The sequence below is a fragment of the Saccostrea cucullata genome, unplaced genomic scaffold, assembly GCF_032062105.1.
Source record: "Saccostrea cucullata isolate Sc308-1 unplaced genomic scaffold, CSIRO_AGI_Scuc_v1 ctg180, whole genome shotgun sequence".
NCBI classification, from domain to species: Eukaryota; Metazoa; Mollusca; class Bivalvia; order Ostreida; family Ostreidae; genus Saccostrea; species Saccostrea cuccullata.
The window spans coordinates 237283-256508 of NW_026936265.1; the positions used below are offsets into that span (position 1 = coordinate 237283).

Consider the following 19226-nt stretch of genomic DNA (forward strand, 5'->3'; position numbering starts at 1 on the left):
CAAGATCAAAAAGTCAAGAAAATTATACCCATTGAAAGGTTTTTTTCAACAATGAAAGAAAAAGTGAGCAAGCTCACATACCCCACGCTCCCCCAAAAGTCGAAGAGCCGAAATTCCCTGAAAAATAAAGGAATCAGAATTTCCTGGTAATGTGCACATCTACACATTGTGTCCTAAAGCAAAGTTTGACAAAATTCTGTGCAGCGGTTTATGAGGAGATGTGCTGACAATCTGTTTAGATATGGCCAAAAATCTAAGTTGAAAAGTGACAAAATTCCCAGAAAAATAACTGAGTCGGATTTCCTGGTAATATCCACATCTACACAATAAATCTGTCCTAAATATCTGCAAAATTTGACCAAAGTCTGTGCAGTGGGTTAAGAGGAGTTGCGCTGACAAACTGTTCATCTCATTATTGAAGGTATGGCCAAAAATCTAAGTTGAAAAGTGACAAATTTCCCAGAAGAATAAGGAATCGGAATTTCCTGGTAATGTGCACATCTACACATTGACATTGTGTCCTAAATATCTACAAAGGTTGACGAAATTCTGTGCAGCGGTATATGAGGAGTTGTGCTGACAAACTGTTTATCTCTATATTCAAGATATGACCAAAAATTTAAGTTAAAAAGTGTCGAAATTTCCGGAAAAAATAAAGGAATCGGAATTTCCTGGTAATATGTACATCTACACACTGTGTCCTAAATATCTGCAAAGTTTACCGAAATTCTAGTAGTGTAGTGGTTTAGGAGGAAGTGCGCTGACCAAAAAAAAAAAAAAAAAAAAAAAAAAAAAAACCAGGACTGACGGATTGACTGACTGACACACTGACGGACGGGTCAAAAAACATTTTACCTACCGCAACTTGTTGAGTGGGGTATAAATACATATGTAACTGTTGGACATTTCTAATTCATCCTGTTATATTATTTCATGTAGGGAGAGGGCGATTTAATTTTTTAGAACTTGTGCCCAATCCCATTGCATATATTTAGTGCAATAAAATATGTTTAAACCAACGATCAAAGGTGACTCTTGTTAGGCTTCCCTCTTGTTAGAAACTAGGAGCTCTCTAGTAGAGAGAAGATAACTTTTAGTCATCAGCCAATTGAAATTAAGAATGCAAATATATAAAGGTATATAAAAGCGCAGTAACACAATCAGTTGCAGACAAAAGTCAGTAGGACAATCAGTATAGAAGTCAAGGTGCAGAAGAAAACCTAGATTAAGGTGAGGCAGGGATTAGACGTGACTTAACAAGTCTTTCTTTCCCTATGGTACATTTGAGTTAAACTTTTGATATAATTAAAGTAAACGCAGTTATTTTTGTTATATATAATTTCTCTTTCTTAGGTTTCCAGAAGTTATCTGAGCTTTCCCACGAATCACTTTTTGAGTATTCGCTATAGCCAAGGGTATTCGGTCCGCACCGCTCCCAATATGGGGAGATGTGAGGACCGAAAACCCTTGGCTAGCGAAGATGGTAGCTCATGATCAGTCTAAATTGAGAAATAAATATGTATTTTTTTTTTAAATCATAGACATTGTTGCAACAGCAGCTCGGTTATAGGTCATACATATGTGAAGTATGAACGCCCTATAAATTATCTACTGTTCAAAAGATATATCCAAGGTTAATTGTTCGTATTTTTTTCCTTTTTATTTTGCAGGGCCAAACTCCAAGGTTAAGCGTAAAATTTTGTGGTATATGAAGAAAGGTCTTGTCACAAAGGAATGCACCTGTGAAATATGAAAGCCATAGTCCCACCTACTCCAAAGTTATAGGTAAGATTATAATTTTTGAGAACAAACAGACACACAGACGGACAGAGCTAATATATATACCCCCAAATTCAGTTTCGATTACTAGGGCTTAAAACACAAGGTGACAAGAAAAATGTTATGACAACGAGGAAGTGTTGTAGGCACAGATCTTTAGATAGCTTTGATCCGAGTTACAGATAGGAGGCCGGGTGTGGGGTGTTAAAATTTTCTTTAGCTTTAAGTTTTGTGAAAAGGCTTCTGACTGAAGCCCCAAAGTTCCTCGGAAAACTAGTTACTACGGAAGCCCATTTTGAACATATAAAAAAAATCTGAATTCGATATAAATAAATTGTCGAATCTGTGATTGAAAACGAATATATAACTATGTCTGAATTCGTAAAAGTAACATTTAAGGAATGAAGCTTATTTCAACTTTTGTTATATAATATAACATAACTTGGGGGCAGCTTACGCTTTTTAAACCGCATCGTTGTTTATAAAAAAAAGCGTAAACTTCCTCAAGTTTTGTTATATTGTATAACATAAGTTGAAATAAGCTTCATTCCTTATAATTTAATTTCAGTGTAGACAATTAGACAATTTTTCCTCCGGAAAAGGCTTCAAATATAGGATATTTTAAAAGTAATGTCAAGCGAAGTGATACGTTTTTTACGTAACTCATTGTTACGTAGGCAAGTTATTTTATATAACATGGATAAAATCTTTTACCCAATCAAATGACGTGTTACAACTACAATTAAATTATTGAATAATCAAATATTTGTTAAAACAAATTAAATTCATTATGTCAAATTCTACAACGCGTTATATCGAGTTCCTCAATATTTTTCTATGGACCTTTAAGGACATACGCAAAGTAACTTATCTACTGATAATTTTTCAAAATATTCAAAATTTAAACTTATTAATACCATTACATGTTCTCAGAAAAAAAAAATCAGCATGCGTTACCAGGGGGTTTGAAAACATATCAAATTATGAAAATTTTTGCATTATTCAAAGAAAAATGTGGAAACATAAATTCTACACATCTTTTCCATCAAACGTTGTTTTAGAAGAGGTGTACAAATCCATATACAGACATTAAAAGAATTGCACACAGGTCCTTCGGTTAGTGGAACTCTTCAACTCCAAGGAAGAACCCAATAAAGATCAAACTACGTTGCGTATTACCTTAATGTCAAACTCAATCAAATGGATTTCTTTATCACAAACTACATAGGTTTTTTTTTAATTCGTTATAACGAATTCAACAAATCTGTTACCTAAATTAAATTTGTTATTAAAAAAAATTGTATTACGAATTAGATTTGTTATTTAAACAATATTGACAATTTATTATATCGAATTAAAAATATTTTTTGATGGTTCCAAAATGGGCTTTCTTGTACAAATGAATACACAGAGCTACTTCCATTTTTTAATAAAAATATATAGGATTTCCAGAAGCAACACATGTTTATTATGTATTAAATACAATTGCAAATAACACTATGGTAACATGGTTACAGTATCAGCATTTTAAATGATGTATACATGGAATGTAATTAATATTTATCATCTGAAAGAATAAGTTGACAAAGAGTACTTTCCACAAGAAAGTTTTGATCAAATATCGAAGTTATGAAGAAATCAACTATCATCCAACTCACTTACGAGTTTATTTGAGACAATTTGTGGATATTGATCAAATAAAGTTAGTCACGTCCCAGTTCTGAGGAGGACAGATTCAAAAAGTATATATACAGTTTCCTGGCATAAAAAGGAACAGGACAAAATTCTAGTGAACTGGATGTGATTATGCATGTCAAACCATGGTTATATTTTAAATTGATTCTGGACATCCGGGCACATTCTGAGCGTAATCACACTGAAGTCTTGAGCTGTCGAAGGCCATTCCCGGGCTACACATACCCCTGAACGATATATGATTCACACAGTCAATGAATCCATTGCAGTTCTCGGGATCGGGGTACATACCATTATCCTTACCCGTGCAGAAATCAGGTGACATATCCGGACGCAAATCTAAAAGACAAAAGCAGAATAATTTAAAAAAACAATAGTGATTGTCCACAAGATTGGAAGATATGTAATACCGTGTTATAGAACAATGGGGTTTTCCTCCATGTTTTTGATGGCATATATTATGCTTTACCTCTTTATAAACATGCTGCAGTTTTCTTCTTCCATTTTTAGGTTTGAGGCTAGTAATCATTGTTTTATATTGCTTATTTTTTTTTGTTAACAAAAGTTGAAACGTTAATGTTAAGGGAAAAAGTTTTATGAATTGGTAGAAATGCATGCGTTTGACCATTTCCTGCAGCAGTTTTATTCTTTGGTCGAGTAGCCTCGATCAATGCAAGGGAATTCATTAGTTTTATATATTTTAAATATTTTTGACAATCTTCACTATGAAAATCTCCCCAACCCAGGGGTGTGCAATTAGAAAAATCAATAACTAGCCAACGGGCTAATGGCAGCTATAAAGTTACTAGCCCCAATTGAAAAGTTACTAGCCCAAATATAGGGGCAAAAATTAAAATAAAAAACTATACGTTGAAAAGAAATCAATTGTTGAAAAAGTCAGGGTACTGAGGTCATTCTTTTTAAAATCAAAGTTTAATTCTCACTATGAAATTAAATCATGTATAAATTATAATGAAAGCAGATTAAAATGAATTTAGATAAATTATCTTCCCTTTTTCTGAACATTACACTAGCTCAACTAGAATGAAATTTAATTCATTTTGTTTTCATCTTAAATCATTAAATACACTATAAATATATTTTATGTGAGTCATAAAACACTTATCTTTCAGTTGATTGACTGATCGTAAATAATATAATGAGATATCTGCATGTATTTACCATAAACGGAAAAATAGAGGAAATTCGGATTAGGAAAAACGATCGTTTTTGGAAGTAAATAAGTCAGGTAGTGCTGCAAAACAGATAAGATTATGGAGATTTATTGAGAGTAGGAGCATGTTGTCAGAAAAAATTTCACTGGTTGGGAATTTGATAGCAAAATAGAGTGAAAATACAGGTTGTGCTTTTCATGTATTGCGTGTGTAGTTATAATTTTTACTAGCCCGACGGGCTACCTCCATGCAGAAAATCACTAGTCCGACCCCAAAAAGTGGTAGCCCCGGGCGTCGGGCGATGCTAATTGCACACCCCTGCAACCTAGACATGCATACAAACAGATATTTTCTTTCTTTAACAAGACATTTCAATACAAAGTACTAACAGTTCCAGTAGAACGGCATCTGATTCTGTTGCTCTTGAACTGGTTCCAGCCATCTCCAGGGATCATTTGATGCCACAGAGTCCATCACATTCCTTTGCTGGCTTTGTTGCGTCTGTTGCACAGGTGGCTGTTGTTGTTGTCGCTGCTGTTGTTGGATATTTCTCCTTGGTGGTTGCGGAGCTACTTTAGGCTGACTTGGCACTTGATTCCATGTCTGCTGTTGTACATTCTGTTGCTGATTCACCGGTTGTTGCTGTTGATTTGGCACATTTGGTTGAAATTGAAATGCATTTTGCCTTTCTGGTGCGGGGTTGTATATTGGCGGGGGAGTTTTCTGGACAGGTTGCTGTGGCGGAGCTGCAGGCTCAGGTTCGTTACTAAGAACTTGTTTCGCCCTCTTGCGAGCAGCGTCTAGATCACACACCACGTCCTTCGGCCATCCGCAAAAGTTGAACTGGCTGCTGAAATGTAATCCTTGGGCACATTTAAAATGATGGGCGTGTCCATCATTACAGGTGTAGTATTCATTACATGAGTAGGGACTTGCATAGAGACCATCTCCTCCAATTTCACATTTGAATTTTTTACCCCCAGAAGGCTTAGGACTGTCTGCAAAAGGATAAACAACTTACATTTAAAAACACAAGAATACAAATCTGTGATACTTAAATTTTGGATCCTGTGGATAAATTCACAAGAGAAAAGTCTAAGGTTCTTCATTTGGATTTTGTGCGTAACAATGTTTACTCACGAGGAGCAGACGGCTTGGAGGGTCCTGATCCTGTACCGGAACTTTGACCGGAAGGAGGGCGTGTAATTGAAGATGTCCTACAGAGAAAACAAACAGGTATACAGTTTTCCGTTCATAAGTACATTGGGAAAGATCACTCGTCATAATAAGTAACTGTAATTAAAACTGTATGAGAGTGTTCTTTATACGATATTTGCTGAAATAAATATTTCATATTTCTATACACACATCTTATTTGATTCATTGTCTGTCACCAATTATTTAATAAAAACAGCAATAAGAAATGTCATTATGTTATGAATCGATTAGTAAAATGTTATGATTAACACTACTTTGATAACATGCACTAAGAAGATAAGGGAAAAGAGGGAATTAATGTAAAGAAAACACAATTGTCCTCCATGCTAACATTCTTTAACATTAGTGTTAAAACATTCTAATCAGATCGCCCCTTCATGTAATCCACAACTACATCGCTATATTCCACCATTCAAATTAAGGTACCTCGTTTGTTGTGGTTTAGGCTTAAACCAGGTTGGTTTATTAGCTCTTGGCAATTTAGGTTTACTAGCCTGTGGCAATTTAGGCTTACTAGATTGAAGCCTAGCCTCCGGTTTTTTCTTAGGAGGAGCACGATTTATAGAACTACTTCCACTGTTGAAAGAAAACCTTATATTATCTGCATTTTGTTGAAAATTATTTTGAGATAGAATATACATTTTAAATAATTGCTTAGAAACGGTCTGGCAGCAACGCACCTGACATCTGACAGCTGAAAAAAAATCATTCGAAGAAAAACTTTCAGTTTAAATTCATATTGGTAAGCTTTACAATGATATTGGCAAACCGAAGCATTTGATGACATTTTCGGCTGATAACTACAAAACCCAAGTATTTAGATCTAGATTACCGACTGACACTTTTTTTTTAGAGTGAATATTCATTCATGACTGGGTCACATGGCAAAATTTTATAGTTTTGCCCCTGTCTGATAGTGACTTACTGTGGAAGTTTGACCCCCAGCTGTTGGTTGATCCTCCTCAGTAGAGGGTAAGTCTCGGTGGTGGAGTTACAGATAAAGTTAAAGTCATCCAAGTCCAGGGCCCACACCATGATACCGCCATATCTGTGCTTCTTTATGTAGTCAACCTGAAAGGCAGCGGTGGAAATGAATTCAGAATGTTAATCTCCACAGGCTACACGAAATTTATTTGTTTTTAAAATTCAAAAATTAATTCCAGCTTTTAAATTATTGCAGAAAATAACCTGTACTAGGATGCAAAGTTTAGGATGGTTTTGGAATTTAAAATCATATTTAGGTCTTTTTCACGACTACTATCATGCTTTTCATCCTACCTTTACAGCTAAGCTATCCATATCGTCATAACCGACCCACTGGTCAGCGTAGGTGATGTAGGGGGACATCTGCTCTGCGATGTAATGTCTCTGGGCACCCTCTGATAGTTTCTGGCACACCTGAATTAAAAAAGAAAAAAAACACTTGTGCCAAAATTTCAGGAAAGATTTCATGAATATATATACAGTTTTTAAAATTAGAAGTTACAAAGTTAAAAGATGGATTATAATATACGGTCACTATGTTTATTTTTCGTCGAATTCTACATTAAAGGGTTGAAAAGTCAACCACGTGACATCCTACAATACTAAGATCTATATATGAATACATGTCTATTTCAAGTTGATTTTGCGCTGTGAATGTATAATAACAAATATATCAAGCAATGATTTGAAATTTGATTTCATTTTTTTTAAAAAAAAGGTACCTCAAAGTAGGACAGAAATCCAGCCTCCCTGGTATAATTACCAGCGTTACCCTTTCCTTTGGCTGGGGCCCCCACTCCATTGTTGTATGGGTCTGTTAATGTGAAAGATCGACCATAAAGAGCCAGTCCGACATTCAACTTCTCTTTGGGTAGTCCGTTTTTATTCCAGTATTCTGCAACCCAGGCCTAAGATGCCAAAGGTAAATATATACATGTAATTAAATTACCTAACTGTTCGATAATAACCGTGTAGAGCCTAGGCCTATAGCTTTTGTTTTCTTGATTGTTAATAGATTATCCTTAAGTTTGAACCAAGCGATTTAACGAGACTTAAAATATAATTATAAAGACATCCCACTAGGATTGTGTAGTTTTGCAATTTGTAACTTATATATATATATATATATATATATATATATATATATATATATATATATATATATATATATATATATATATGAACACCTATAGTTGAAGAAGTATATTGTGTAGGTTTAAGGAGGAATTCTTGTCTGGTTTATGACTAAATGAAATATTTTAAGTATATTTTGCTTATAGTTTTCATATAATAAGTTGTAAGAGATGTAAAAGATCATAATATTTATCCATCTCATTATTATACAACTTTAAATAGAAATGGTAACTGAGATTGAAATATAGGAGCGATTTAATTTTTGGCAGAACGACGGTGTATGAAAATATCTCCTTTTCTGCTTCCTAAAACTTACTGCAGAACAATGAATTAAGTTTAAATTTTTAAACAATCAAAGGATTAAAAAATCCACTGTCAATAAAATAATAATAATAGACTAAAATTTTAAAAGATATCAAATAAATTTCATTTTCAAAACAAATACAACCTTGTTAGATTTTTAAAAAAATTCCAAACTAGATACAGATTTGAACAAAAATCAGTAAAAAATGTATTTTCTCTCTAAATAAACTGTCGAAATTTTTCGTTTTTGTATCATTTTGTATCTTTATATATACGAGGGTTGATCCAAAAGTTCGTGGAATTTCTTCAGTTTATTTATTTTTCAATGGAATTGGTTGAAAATTACAAATGAAAATATAGACACTTGATGAATATTTTAATTCAAAAAACATTTTAAATATCTTTGATAGTAACTTAATGGCAGTTGCCATAGAAACGGTTGTTTGGAAATGCGAGGGAGACATTAACTCGTTTATTATCATTTAAATTCTTAATTCGGGAAATAAGAATTAAACCGCCCTATGTGGTATATAAAACGAAAATTATTTCATTATTACGATTGCTTGATCTTTTATAAACCTTTGTGTGAGAGTTTTACTGATTTTACTGGATATTTAGTTTATAACTTGATGATTTATTCTCATCTGTAAGTTGTTAGATAACGTCAAATTTCGGTCAAGTCACACGTTTTGTGAAAATCCCGGGATCACTCTATCTTAAACGCATATATTATTGACATAGGCTTGGGAAAAATGCATTTAGTTACTGGTTTTCCAGTGGCCTTTAGAAATTTAAGAAAAATAGATCTTCCGTGGACGTTGATAAAAGGTGTGGTCGCTTTTTAGAGGCTCTGTTTAAGTACACTGTACGTATCCCCTAGACAAATTAAAAGCGTTAATGGACGTTGTCGGCTGCCGTACTGTTCTTGACATTGCTACTGAAATTGGAACATCATATGGACAGATGGGTAGTATTTTGAAATATGAGTAAAAAATGAAGATAAGTTGGTGCGAGAGGATACCCAGGCTTTTCTAGAGAAAAATATGGAGAAAAAGGCAGCATTTTGTAGAATTACGTATTAGAATTGGACATTAGGGTGAGATGTTTCTATATCGTAACGTGACATATCTAACTTGATGTTACGTCGAAGTCTCCCCCGGGTTTCCCAACTATCCATTTTCAGAAAGCTCGTGTGACCTTATTGGTAATTCGAAAGTGGTGAAATTTTCCAATATTGTTGCATTATGACTCTATGTTATGAATATGCCTGTTGATTGATTTCATCAAATCACGATAAAATTTTAAAAAGAAATTCCACGAACTTTTGGATCAACCCTCGTATGTAACTACTTTATCGTGTGTAACAATAAGAAGAAATTAATATAAAAGGCATATGATAAATACTAATATTCCCTAATTTTTTTTTTAAGATTAGTGTAAATTCACTAGCTATTAATTATCTTCCATTAATAATGTTAATTTGGTAGTATCATCTGATGGACCCTTTATGGTAACATCTTTTATTACATACTTAGTAATAAATACAGGATTATTGGTTATACGATATGCCTGATGTCACAATAGCAGTATCAGCCCTGCAGGGCTGATATGGATTTGCAGGGCTGATATGGATTTACGGGGCTGATACGGATCAATATCACACCCCTAGAAAATTAAACCTAAACAAGAGGCCCAGGGGCCACATCGCTCACCTGAACAAATCGGCTAGGAAAAAGCACAAATCAGATCAGAACTGAGTTCACTGAAGAGGGGGGGGGGGTGAATTTTAATACTACTTGAGATTGTCATCATATTAATACAGATATGACTTTGCTGTTCTTAATAAAAAGATTTTTCAAAAACATTTTCTTCCTATATATAACTTCATAATAATTTGAATTTGATTCCCATCGTTTCCCTCCTTACCCCAAAGGGCCATGATTTGAATAAATTTAAATCTTCAATACATGAGGATGCTTGAATGTCAATATGACTAAACACAGCTTTTCTGTTCTTGGGATTTTTTCCTTTATTTTTCTATGAAAAAAACTTTGATCCACCATTGTGGCCCCACCCTACCCTTGGGGGTTATGATTTGAACAAATTTAATTCTACACTACCCGAAAATGCTTCCATATAAATACTAGTATTACTAATCATAGCTTTGCTATTCTTTGGAAGATTTTTTTTAATATATATTTTAATGTAAAACTTGGATCCCCCTCTGTGGCTCCCCTATCCCTGGGGGTTATAATTTGAACAAACTAGAATCTACACTACCTGAGGATGATTCCACATAAATATCACTAATGATGGCTTTGAAGTACTTGAGAAGACGATTTTGAAAGATTTCCCTATCTAGTCCTATGTAGAACTTTGATCAGCCATTTTGCCCCCCCCCCCCCCCCCCCCAACCCCCAGGGGTCATAACTTGAACAAACTTGAATCTACACAACCTGAGGATGATTTCACATAAGTTTCATCTTTCCTGGCCCAGTGGTTCTTAAGCATGTTAAGAAGAAGATTTTTAAAGAGTTTCCCTATATACTCCTATGTAAAACTTTGATCGGCCATTGTGGCCCCACCCTACCCCTGGGGGTCATGAATTGAACAAACTTGAATCTACACTACCTGAGGATGATTCCACATGAGTTTCATCTTTTCTGGCCCAGTGGTTTTTGAGAAATTTTTTTTTAAAGATTTTCCCTATATACTCCTATGTAAAACTTTGATCGGCCATTGTGGCCCCACCCTACCCCTGGGGGTCATGAATTGAACAAACTTAAATCCACACTACCTGAGGCTGCTTTTACATGAGTTTTATCTTTCCTGGCCCAGTGGTTCTTGAGAAGAAGATTTTTAAAGATTTTCCCTATATACTCCTATGTAAAACTTTGATCGGCCACTGTGGCCCCACCCTACCCCTGGGGGTCATGAATTGAACAAACTTGAATCTACACTACCTGAGGATGCTTCCACATGAGTTTTATCTTTCCTGGCCCAGTGGTTCTTGAGAAGAAGATTTTTAAAGATTTCCCCTATATACTCCTATGGAAAACTTTGATCGGCCATTGTGGCCCCACCCTACCCCTGGGGGTCATGACTTGAACAAATTTGAATCTACACTACCTGAGGATGCTTCCACATGAGTTTCATCTTTCCTGGCCCAGTGGTTCTTGAGAAGAAGATTTTTGAAAAATGCCATTAATTTTTCATTAATTCATAATTATCTCCCCTTGGAAAAGGGCTTGGCCCTTCATTTGAACAAACTTGAATCCCCTTTACCTAAGGATACTTTGTGGCAAGTTTGGTTGAAATTGGCCCAGTGGTTCTTGAGAAGAAGACGAAAATGTGAAAAGTTTACGCCGACGCCGACGACGACAGACAACGGACAAATTTTGATCAGAAAAGCTCACTTGAGCCTTCGGCTCAGGTGAGCTAAAACAGTACTTGTGTTCAGACACATATTTTGGGGGTAAAAATACATAGAGAATAATATATACCCTTTTCCATGTCACATCAGCCCGAGACCAGAAGGCCGAAGGGCCGAGGGCTGATATTGGTCGAGGGCTGATACATGATGTGATGTGGAAAAGGGTATGTTTTATTATGTTTATTACATACTTAGTAATAAAATACAGTGCACATTAAGTTGAGAAGAAAATAAGTAAATAATCATACACTGACGTCTTACATGTACACGGTCTATTGTATCATATGGGTTGGGTTTGTTTCTACATGTACTTCTATTTCAAATGTGCCCGATCCGTAATTTAAAAATAATCTATTAGACGTCATTTAGATTTTCCTTACATTCAAAAAGTGAAAATTATGAGAATATGTAACCCCCAAAATATTTGTATGATCACGAGTACTGTTTTTTGAGGTTTAATTTTCTAGGGGTTTGATATTGATCCGTATCAGCACCGCAAATCCATATCAGCCCTGCAGCTACGGCTACTGATACGGCTATTGTGATGTCAGGCGTATCGCATATGCAAAAATCCTGTATTTATTACTAAGTATGTAATAAATTCTCTTTTAACTTTTTGAAAGTATAATTGAAAATGATAGATTATATTCAAATTACGAATCAGGCACATTTGAAATAGAAGTAGAAACAAACCTAAACCATACGAGACAATATACCATGTAAATATAAGAAGTTCGTGCATGATTATTTACTTATTTTCTTCTCAACTTAATATGTACTGTAGTTTATTACTAATTATGTAATAAACATAATTAATAAACATAATAAAACATACCCTTTTCCACATCACATCCTGTATCAGCCCTCGACCAATATCATCCCTTTGGCCTTCGGCCCTCTGGCTGATATTGGTGTCTCGGGCTGATACAGGATGTGATATGGAAAAGGGTATGTATTATTCTCTATTTAATGCAAAAAATGGTCTTTTTTAATAGAAGAAGGTATCATATGATTGGCAATATAAATAATTTGTTCTTAATGTCAAGGAAAAAGATAATGACCTTGACCTGACCTTGCTACTAAAATAAAACGGTTAAATGTATTCTAATTGACATCACTTAGGGATGTTGTTTTCTCGAATCTATGAAAATTTCATGAATTTCTAAGAATAAGAAATATACTTGATTATATACTTGAAGAATCCCTCCTTAAAGCACATTTAAGATCTTTTAAAGCATCTCTTGTTGAGGCTTAACAAAAAGTATATTTAAGAAATAAACAACAATGTTAAAAAGTTCTCTGGAAAATGAACTTTTAGTTGGTCAGTGATCAAATCCTGTGAAGCCCGAAGGGCCTCTCAGTAGATCTGATCACGTACCAACTAAAAGTTCATTTCCCAGTGAACTTTTTAACATTGTTGTTTATTACTTATATTTACATTTGAAACGAATACATTTCGAGTTAAATTGTATTTATTACACGAACGGGCCAACGTATTGCTATGTAGTGACGCGCAATGACCTAGAAGTTGTTTGGTCAAAATATCACATCGCTCTGTGATCCGGTCGAGCTATGACCTCTGACCCCCAAATGAAATTCAAACTGAATTGAACATTATTTCTCTTCAATAGGTTCATCTTAGAAAGATATATGCAAATTAAATATTGTAGAATGATATACATTGATTTGAAATTGAGTGAATTGAAGAAGTATAAAAAAAAAATACCATCATTTAACATATATACTAGATGAAACATTCAATATGCTATACTGTATGTTGTTTACATACGATGTTTAATTGGTTATCAGGACTAAACTCTTCCCTCCTGGCATGTAAAGGACTGTTATGTCCAGTAACTTTCTCCCAAGGACCATGAAGATCATAGGTCATTACATTAATGAAATCCATATGTCTGGAAAATTAAAGATTCAGTATGTAATATAAAAATGAAATTTTCATCCAAGATAAATTAAAATGATTAAGCATATTTGATTAAGATAAATTCATACCTGGCAATTGTAGCAATTTCATAGCCAGTGTCTACTTTGTCTTTCCCAGCAGCCACTGCGGCAGTTAACATCAATGGCGTTTTTCCAGTCATCGCTGCTTCTTGGTTAAATGCAGATCTAAGTTGCTACAAGGTTGTTAGAAAAATTAATTGATCACATTTTGGCAGACATATGTAAGTATTGTATTAAAATATGTTTGTTATTAGTCATCGAAGCAAAGCACGGTCCATATCGCTCTTTCATTAGAATGGCAGAGGATCGTCCTTTTTGGCATTGATTTGTGACGATGGTAAAAAGGAAACTTACGATGACAAGCTTGGTGAATCTATCTTTATCTTCCTTGGGGCTTCCCCTGTTGGCAGGGTATTCCCAATCCAAATCAAGACCATCAAAATTTCTTTCTCTGAGGAATTGGATGGTTGATTTGGTAAATTCTGCTCTGCTTTCGTGTGTCTTTACCATTTGGGTAAAGGGTTTAGACCCCATGTTCCACCCACCGACGGCTAGCAATGTCTTTAGAGCTGGATTTTTCAATTTAATGTCATTGAACTTGGCATACCTGTCATAGCACGTGTTATTTTAGGAAGATGTGACATTGAATACCATGCAGAATTAAGCATCATGACTCTAAATACTTTTTCAAGAGTCAAAGTTATTGCTTTGAATGTACACAATAGCTTTTTTATTTAAATAAGATGTTTATCCCTTTGGCATAAATAAAAAAATCGAACTCTTCATAATTTAAACCTGGCAGGAACAAAAATATATTTAAAAACAAATCTTCTAGTTTTAGAATCTAGTACAATCTTTCTTGGTATTTTTCTCTAATAATCAACTATTGAAAAGAACATGGGTAGTTTCAATAAACAAAGATCCTGATAATACTTACATTCCACGCATCCAGTCTGTTGATTCGTCGTTCCATTCGAACGCTACCAGGCGATTTCCATTCATTTTGGCAAAAGCGAATATTAAATGGGTGCAAAGATATGGATCTAAGTTTTCGGGAACATATTTTGCATTACTTGGTCGATACTGGGCCCAATTTGTGTAATAACATACTCGGTTATAACTTTGGCAAACTGAAACAATTAATTATACAATAATGAAAGAATTTTCCAACGTTAAGAAAGTAGATACAGACAATTTGGAGAAGAACGTACCTTTAAGAATTACAAGACTAACAAATAACAGCGTAAAATTCATTTTGGCCATCTGAAAGAAATAATTATGAAGATTTAATGAGAAAAAATATATAAGAATTCATATTCATTTTCATTTATTACATTCATAGCTGTAAATTTGAAAAAAAAAATGACGCATCGCTGAAGGTCATTTCCATTCAGAGAATCAAACTAAAGGCTCATGTACCTGTTGATGGAAAGCTTAGTTTACTAGTAACTTGTTCAAATCTTAAGTTCTTATTTATACATGTATCATGTTACCGTGCGTGGTGTTTTTAACAATTAGAACATGCATGGATTTATGACATCAAACCTTAGTATTCAAACCATATTATTCATTCTGACAATACTGTTTCCGCTACCTCATCATAATAATAAGAACGAAATAATGCTTCACCGAAATACGTCCTGAATGACGGGATGTCTTTGATTACAACTTTTATTTAGACCACATGTAACCGTCTTGGTAGTTACTATGTGTATTTAACATCCTTTATTTTCTATTACATACATTTCAATACCTTTTGTAAATAGTATTCTCCAAGAAGTGCATAAATTTGCTCTAATTTTCGACATGCACTATAATATTTTTTTTTATTTTTGAACTGATTTTCAAAATTCGAAGTAAAATACCCAAAACATAAAATATACTTCATGCATGCTTTAGTTTTAAAACAAATAAATTTTATGTCTTTCGGAACTCAGTGATTAGAATAAGGGAATATGGAAGGTTTTCAAAACAATCAATCGGCCTTGTCCACTGTCCAGATAAAGTAATTACTGTAAGACTGTAAGATCCAAAAGGATCAGGCCCCAGGATCATGAAACAGACTTGGACTTAAGTCAATTTTCAAATGCCTATAAAATATTTAAAATTATTATTGAATTGGTCTTAAAATTTTCAAATAACAACATCTTTATGAATCAAAATCGAAACACATTTCAATGTCGATCTGTTTGTCTTTTATAAAATTTAAGTACAGCATAAAGATTTTGACTTAAGCTTAAGGTGTTTCATCATCCCGGGACAAGAAATGAATATTCATGTCAAGACCTGTGTATTATTGTGGCAGTTATTAGAAAGATTAACGTTGACAGAATATTTCAGATAATTGATTGGACTATATCAACCATAAATGCAATGCATTTAAAGAAGACCAATATGGTACATTATATAGTTCTTTAGCTCCCTTGGCGGTACCAATCAGAGTTTAATACCTGACTTCATGAGTGGAAGGTAATTGATATTGATGGACTATTTGGAGTAGTTTGGCCCGTTTATGATTTGTCATTGAGACCACTTAAGTGACAGTTTGACTTTCCATTTAATTAAACAAGCTCATCAATAGAACGACGATATTCAAATAGGAAAACAGATTGATTCGACATAACAGAGTTCCAAAGGTGTGCACAAGTTAGGTCAAATAAAAATTTAAACAATACGTAAATGTGTCAAGATCTTTGTTCAATATTCCATGATACGAATGAGGCAGCTTGATTTTCTAGTAATAGTCTCATACTTCGTATATGACATGAAGTGCTTAAGCACCGAAATACACCATGATGCACTATTTGACTTGCTGTTAACCGTATTGTTCAAAAGTACATGTCATAATCATTAGTTACTTTTTAAAAAAAATTGACTCATTGCACTAGTTTCAATTAATGAATGTTAATTACATATTGTTAATTAATTGCATCAGTTTAGGGTTGCGAGGGAGTTTAAACTGTGTTAACAGAATCACGAAACGTTTGTCCCCGATTAGTAAACAACAAGACAGCTGACAATTCTAGGCTATTGTTAGTATTACTCATTATCCACATTTCATCATGTGGTACCTATAAAAGTAAGTACATGTTAACTTAAAAGATATAAAGACCTTAAGAAACCTTAAAAGGTATCTTTTTGATTAAGTCTTACTGCGGGATTTGGTAGCGTAAGGAGGTAGGAATGTCGTAGAATCTCAAGAAGACATAGCTTTACATTATAAACAGCATTTGATAAAAGTATTATTATGTCAGTTCTTTAATAGAGTGAAAAGAGCAGAACACTTCAAGAGATGTCAGCTTGTCTTTTACTTCCTTAACTTAGAACAAGTTCTACACAGATACATTATTGCACTGCAGGGACATACAGTTTGCAGGAAACTTCGACCACAGAGAATGAGTTTTCAAACAAGTAAGCTACTCTGTAACCACAATTTTAGAAATTAAGGAAGAAGAGCGCCGATTTTGTCCGTGTCAGCAGCAGTCTCGCTCTCGGTAATGTTACCATAGTACCACGAGAATAATGCGGAGATCAAATGTAAGGTTTGTATAGGCTGAGAGTTTTTTTGATGACCCATTAATTCTCAAATAAGACTAAGTGTCTGCTTGTAAGAATACAAATGTCATTAAGAAAGACCAAAATTATAATTAGGGCTATAAATACTGTTACGTTGTTTTTCAGATTATTGGCATCATTTGTAGCAAAGAGTGGCAGGTAAACAAATATGTCTACTTATATATTCGAATCTTACAAATATTGAAATTTACGACTTCTAACACATTTAAATGTTTGTTTTTAACCAGAATTTTTTATTTAAAGTAATTCATAATTGCTATTCCTGACTTGTCTAATCGTATTTCTCCCACTCTGCAAAACCCTCTTTGACATTTTCCTTCGCAGTAAATGACCTGTAAAGTTCCACCATTTTTATGATAAAAAATGTTCGTCAAAGATTTGTATAAAAATGCTAATAATTTCTATTTTACACATTACATACGTTGTCTACAACCATTGTTATGAGGTATGAAATAACCAACGTATCTTCTCTACATGCCCCAATATGGGCTCTCGTGGTAAGGGAATTCTCCCTTGGTCAGGTTTAATGACAGCAGATCAGTTCGTGTCTTCTTTATTGTCATATTCGCCATAACGTTTAGCTGTACCGCAGAAAAGGTACCGCAAAAGCAGGTCTACAATCTAGTGATATTCTCATGCTAATCTCGGGATAAGAATACAATTAACTTGACAGGAAGACTAAAAAAAATGGAATTACGAGGATACCAAGATAAATATGTATACGTGATGCGTTTGTCTTGAAAACTAGCTCGTTAAATAGGTGTGATTCTTGCAAGTTTCCAATGTGTTCATCTTGGTGTTTTTGTCATCAATCAAGGAAACACGTGTAATTCGTACACATTACGGGCATAGATGACATTTTAATTGACGTAAAATAGTAACAAACAATTACTAATACATTGACGGAACATGATAGAAAAATTTATATGATTACAATTATCAATAAGACGGAATGTATATGATTAAATCAAGAATATCATTTTTTGAGACTTTGCTCCAAATAAAGTGTTTATATTTAGGTTAAAATATCTTTTTGAATAATACTTGTACAGTTATTCATTTGAGTAACACAGAAGATAGAGAAAATCTAAAATTAAAGTTTAGACATACCTTTTGAAAAATCCTCTCATATGTTTTATAATTAATAAATAATGTCCTATAAAAATAATTCAAAATGTACACAGCAAGAGACAGTTGAATAAATGAAAGACGGCCAACTTTTCTCCCACACCTGGTTTGTTGTTGGACGCAGCCAAGCGGAACGATCACGTGGTTCTTCAGCAGGTAATTTGTCATACAACATGTCAATGTTTCGTGTGATAATTATCTGCATATATTTGTTGAAATTCATAACGCTTTTGCTCAGACATATAAAATGATTCAAATAAATTTAATTGAAAATGCATAATAAATACCGATTTTGGTGGTTTTAAAATCACTATTTAGTACATAAGCAATTTTGCCACATATGATCCACATATACATTGCATTTCATATGAGGATCGTATGTGGATCATATGAGAATCATATGTATATACAATCATACGAGAATCATGCATATGAGACATCATATGTGAATCATTTGATTTGCTTCATATGATTCACAACTGATGCCCTTTTTTATGATTCTCGTATGAAACCAATCATATGATGTACATATGGTATACATATGTGGATAATTTGAGGCAATGTTGCCTGTGTAATGTTTGAGACATTTTCTTCAAACATGTTTATGTTTCAAATCTAGATTGCTGTGTTTCAATTTTCACAAATTTAAAACTGGTGCAAAACAGGCACTACCAATCTTTATTTGTACCATTGAATTGTCTTGCTGGTTGATAAAATGTTCTGATTCCGAAAAGAGTTTTGGTTCTATGCACACTTCAGTTGTTCATGGTGCTCGAGAAAGATATACCTTTGAGGTCAGGGTGGTAACGGATATTTTAATCATCCATCAGCCAAATTAA

General features: G+C 33.9%; 1 protein-coding gene across 1 annotated transcript; it reads right to left on the reverse strand.

The window, feature by feature from the left end:
• Positions 1-3224: 3224 nt before the first annotated feature.
• On the reverse strand, positions 3225-18570 carry LOC134245183 (acidic mammalian chitinase-like). The gene is made up of 12 exons (XM_062727440.1): positions 18370-18570; positions 14895-14946; positions 14621-14813; positions 14038-14290; positions 13732-13856; positions 13511-13634; positions 7574-7759; positions 7146-7265; positions 6793-6938; positions 5790-5866; positions 5039-5647; positions 3225-3813 (listed from the first exon to the last, which is right to left on the reverse strand). The coding sequence occupies exons 1-12, from the start codon at positions 18553-18555 to the stop codon at positions 3611-3613; spliced, it is 2274 nt and encodes a 757-aa protein (XP_062583424.1). The 5' UTR covers positions 18556-18570; the 3' UTR covers positions 3225-3610.
• Between the last annotated feature and the right edge of the window lie 656 nt (positions 18571-19226).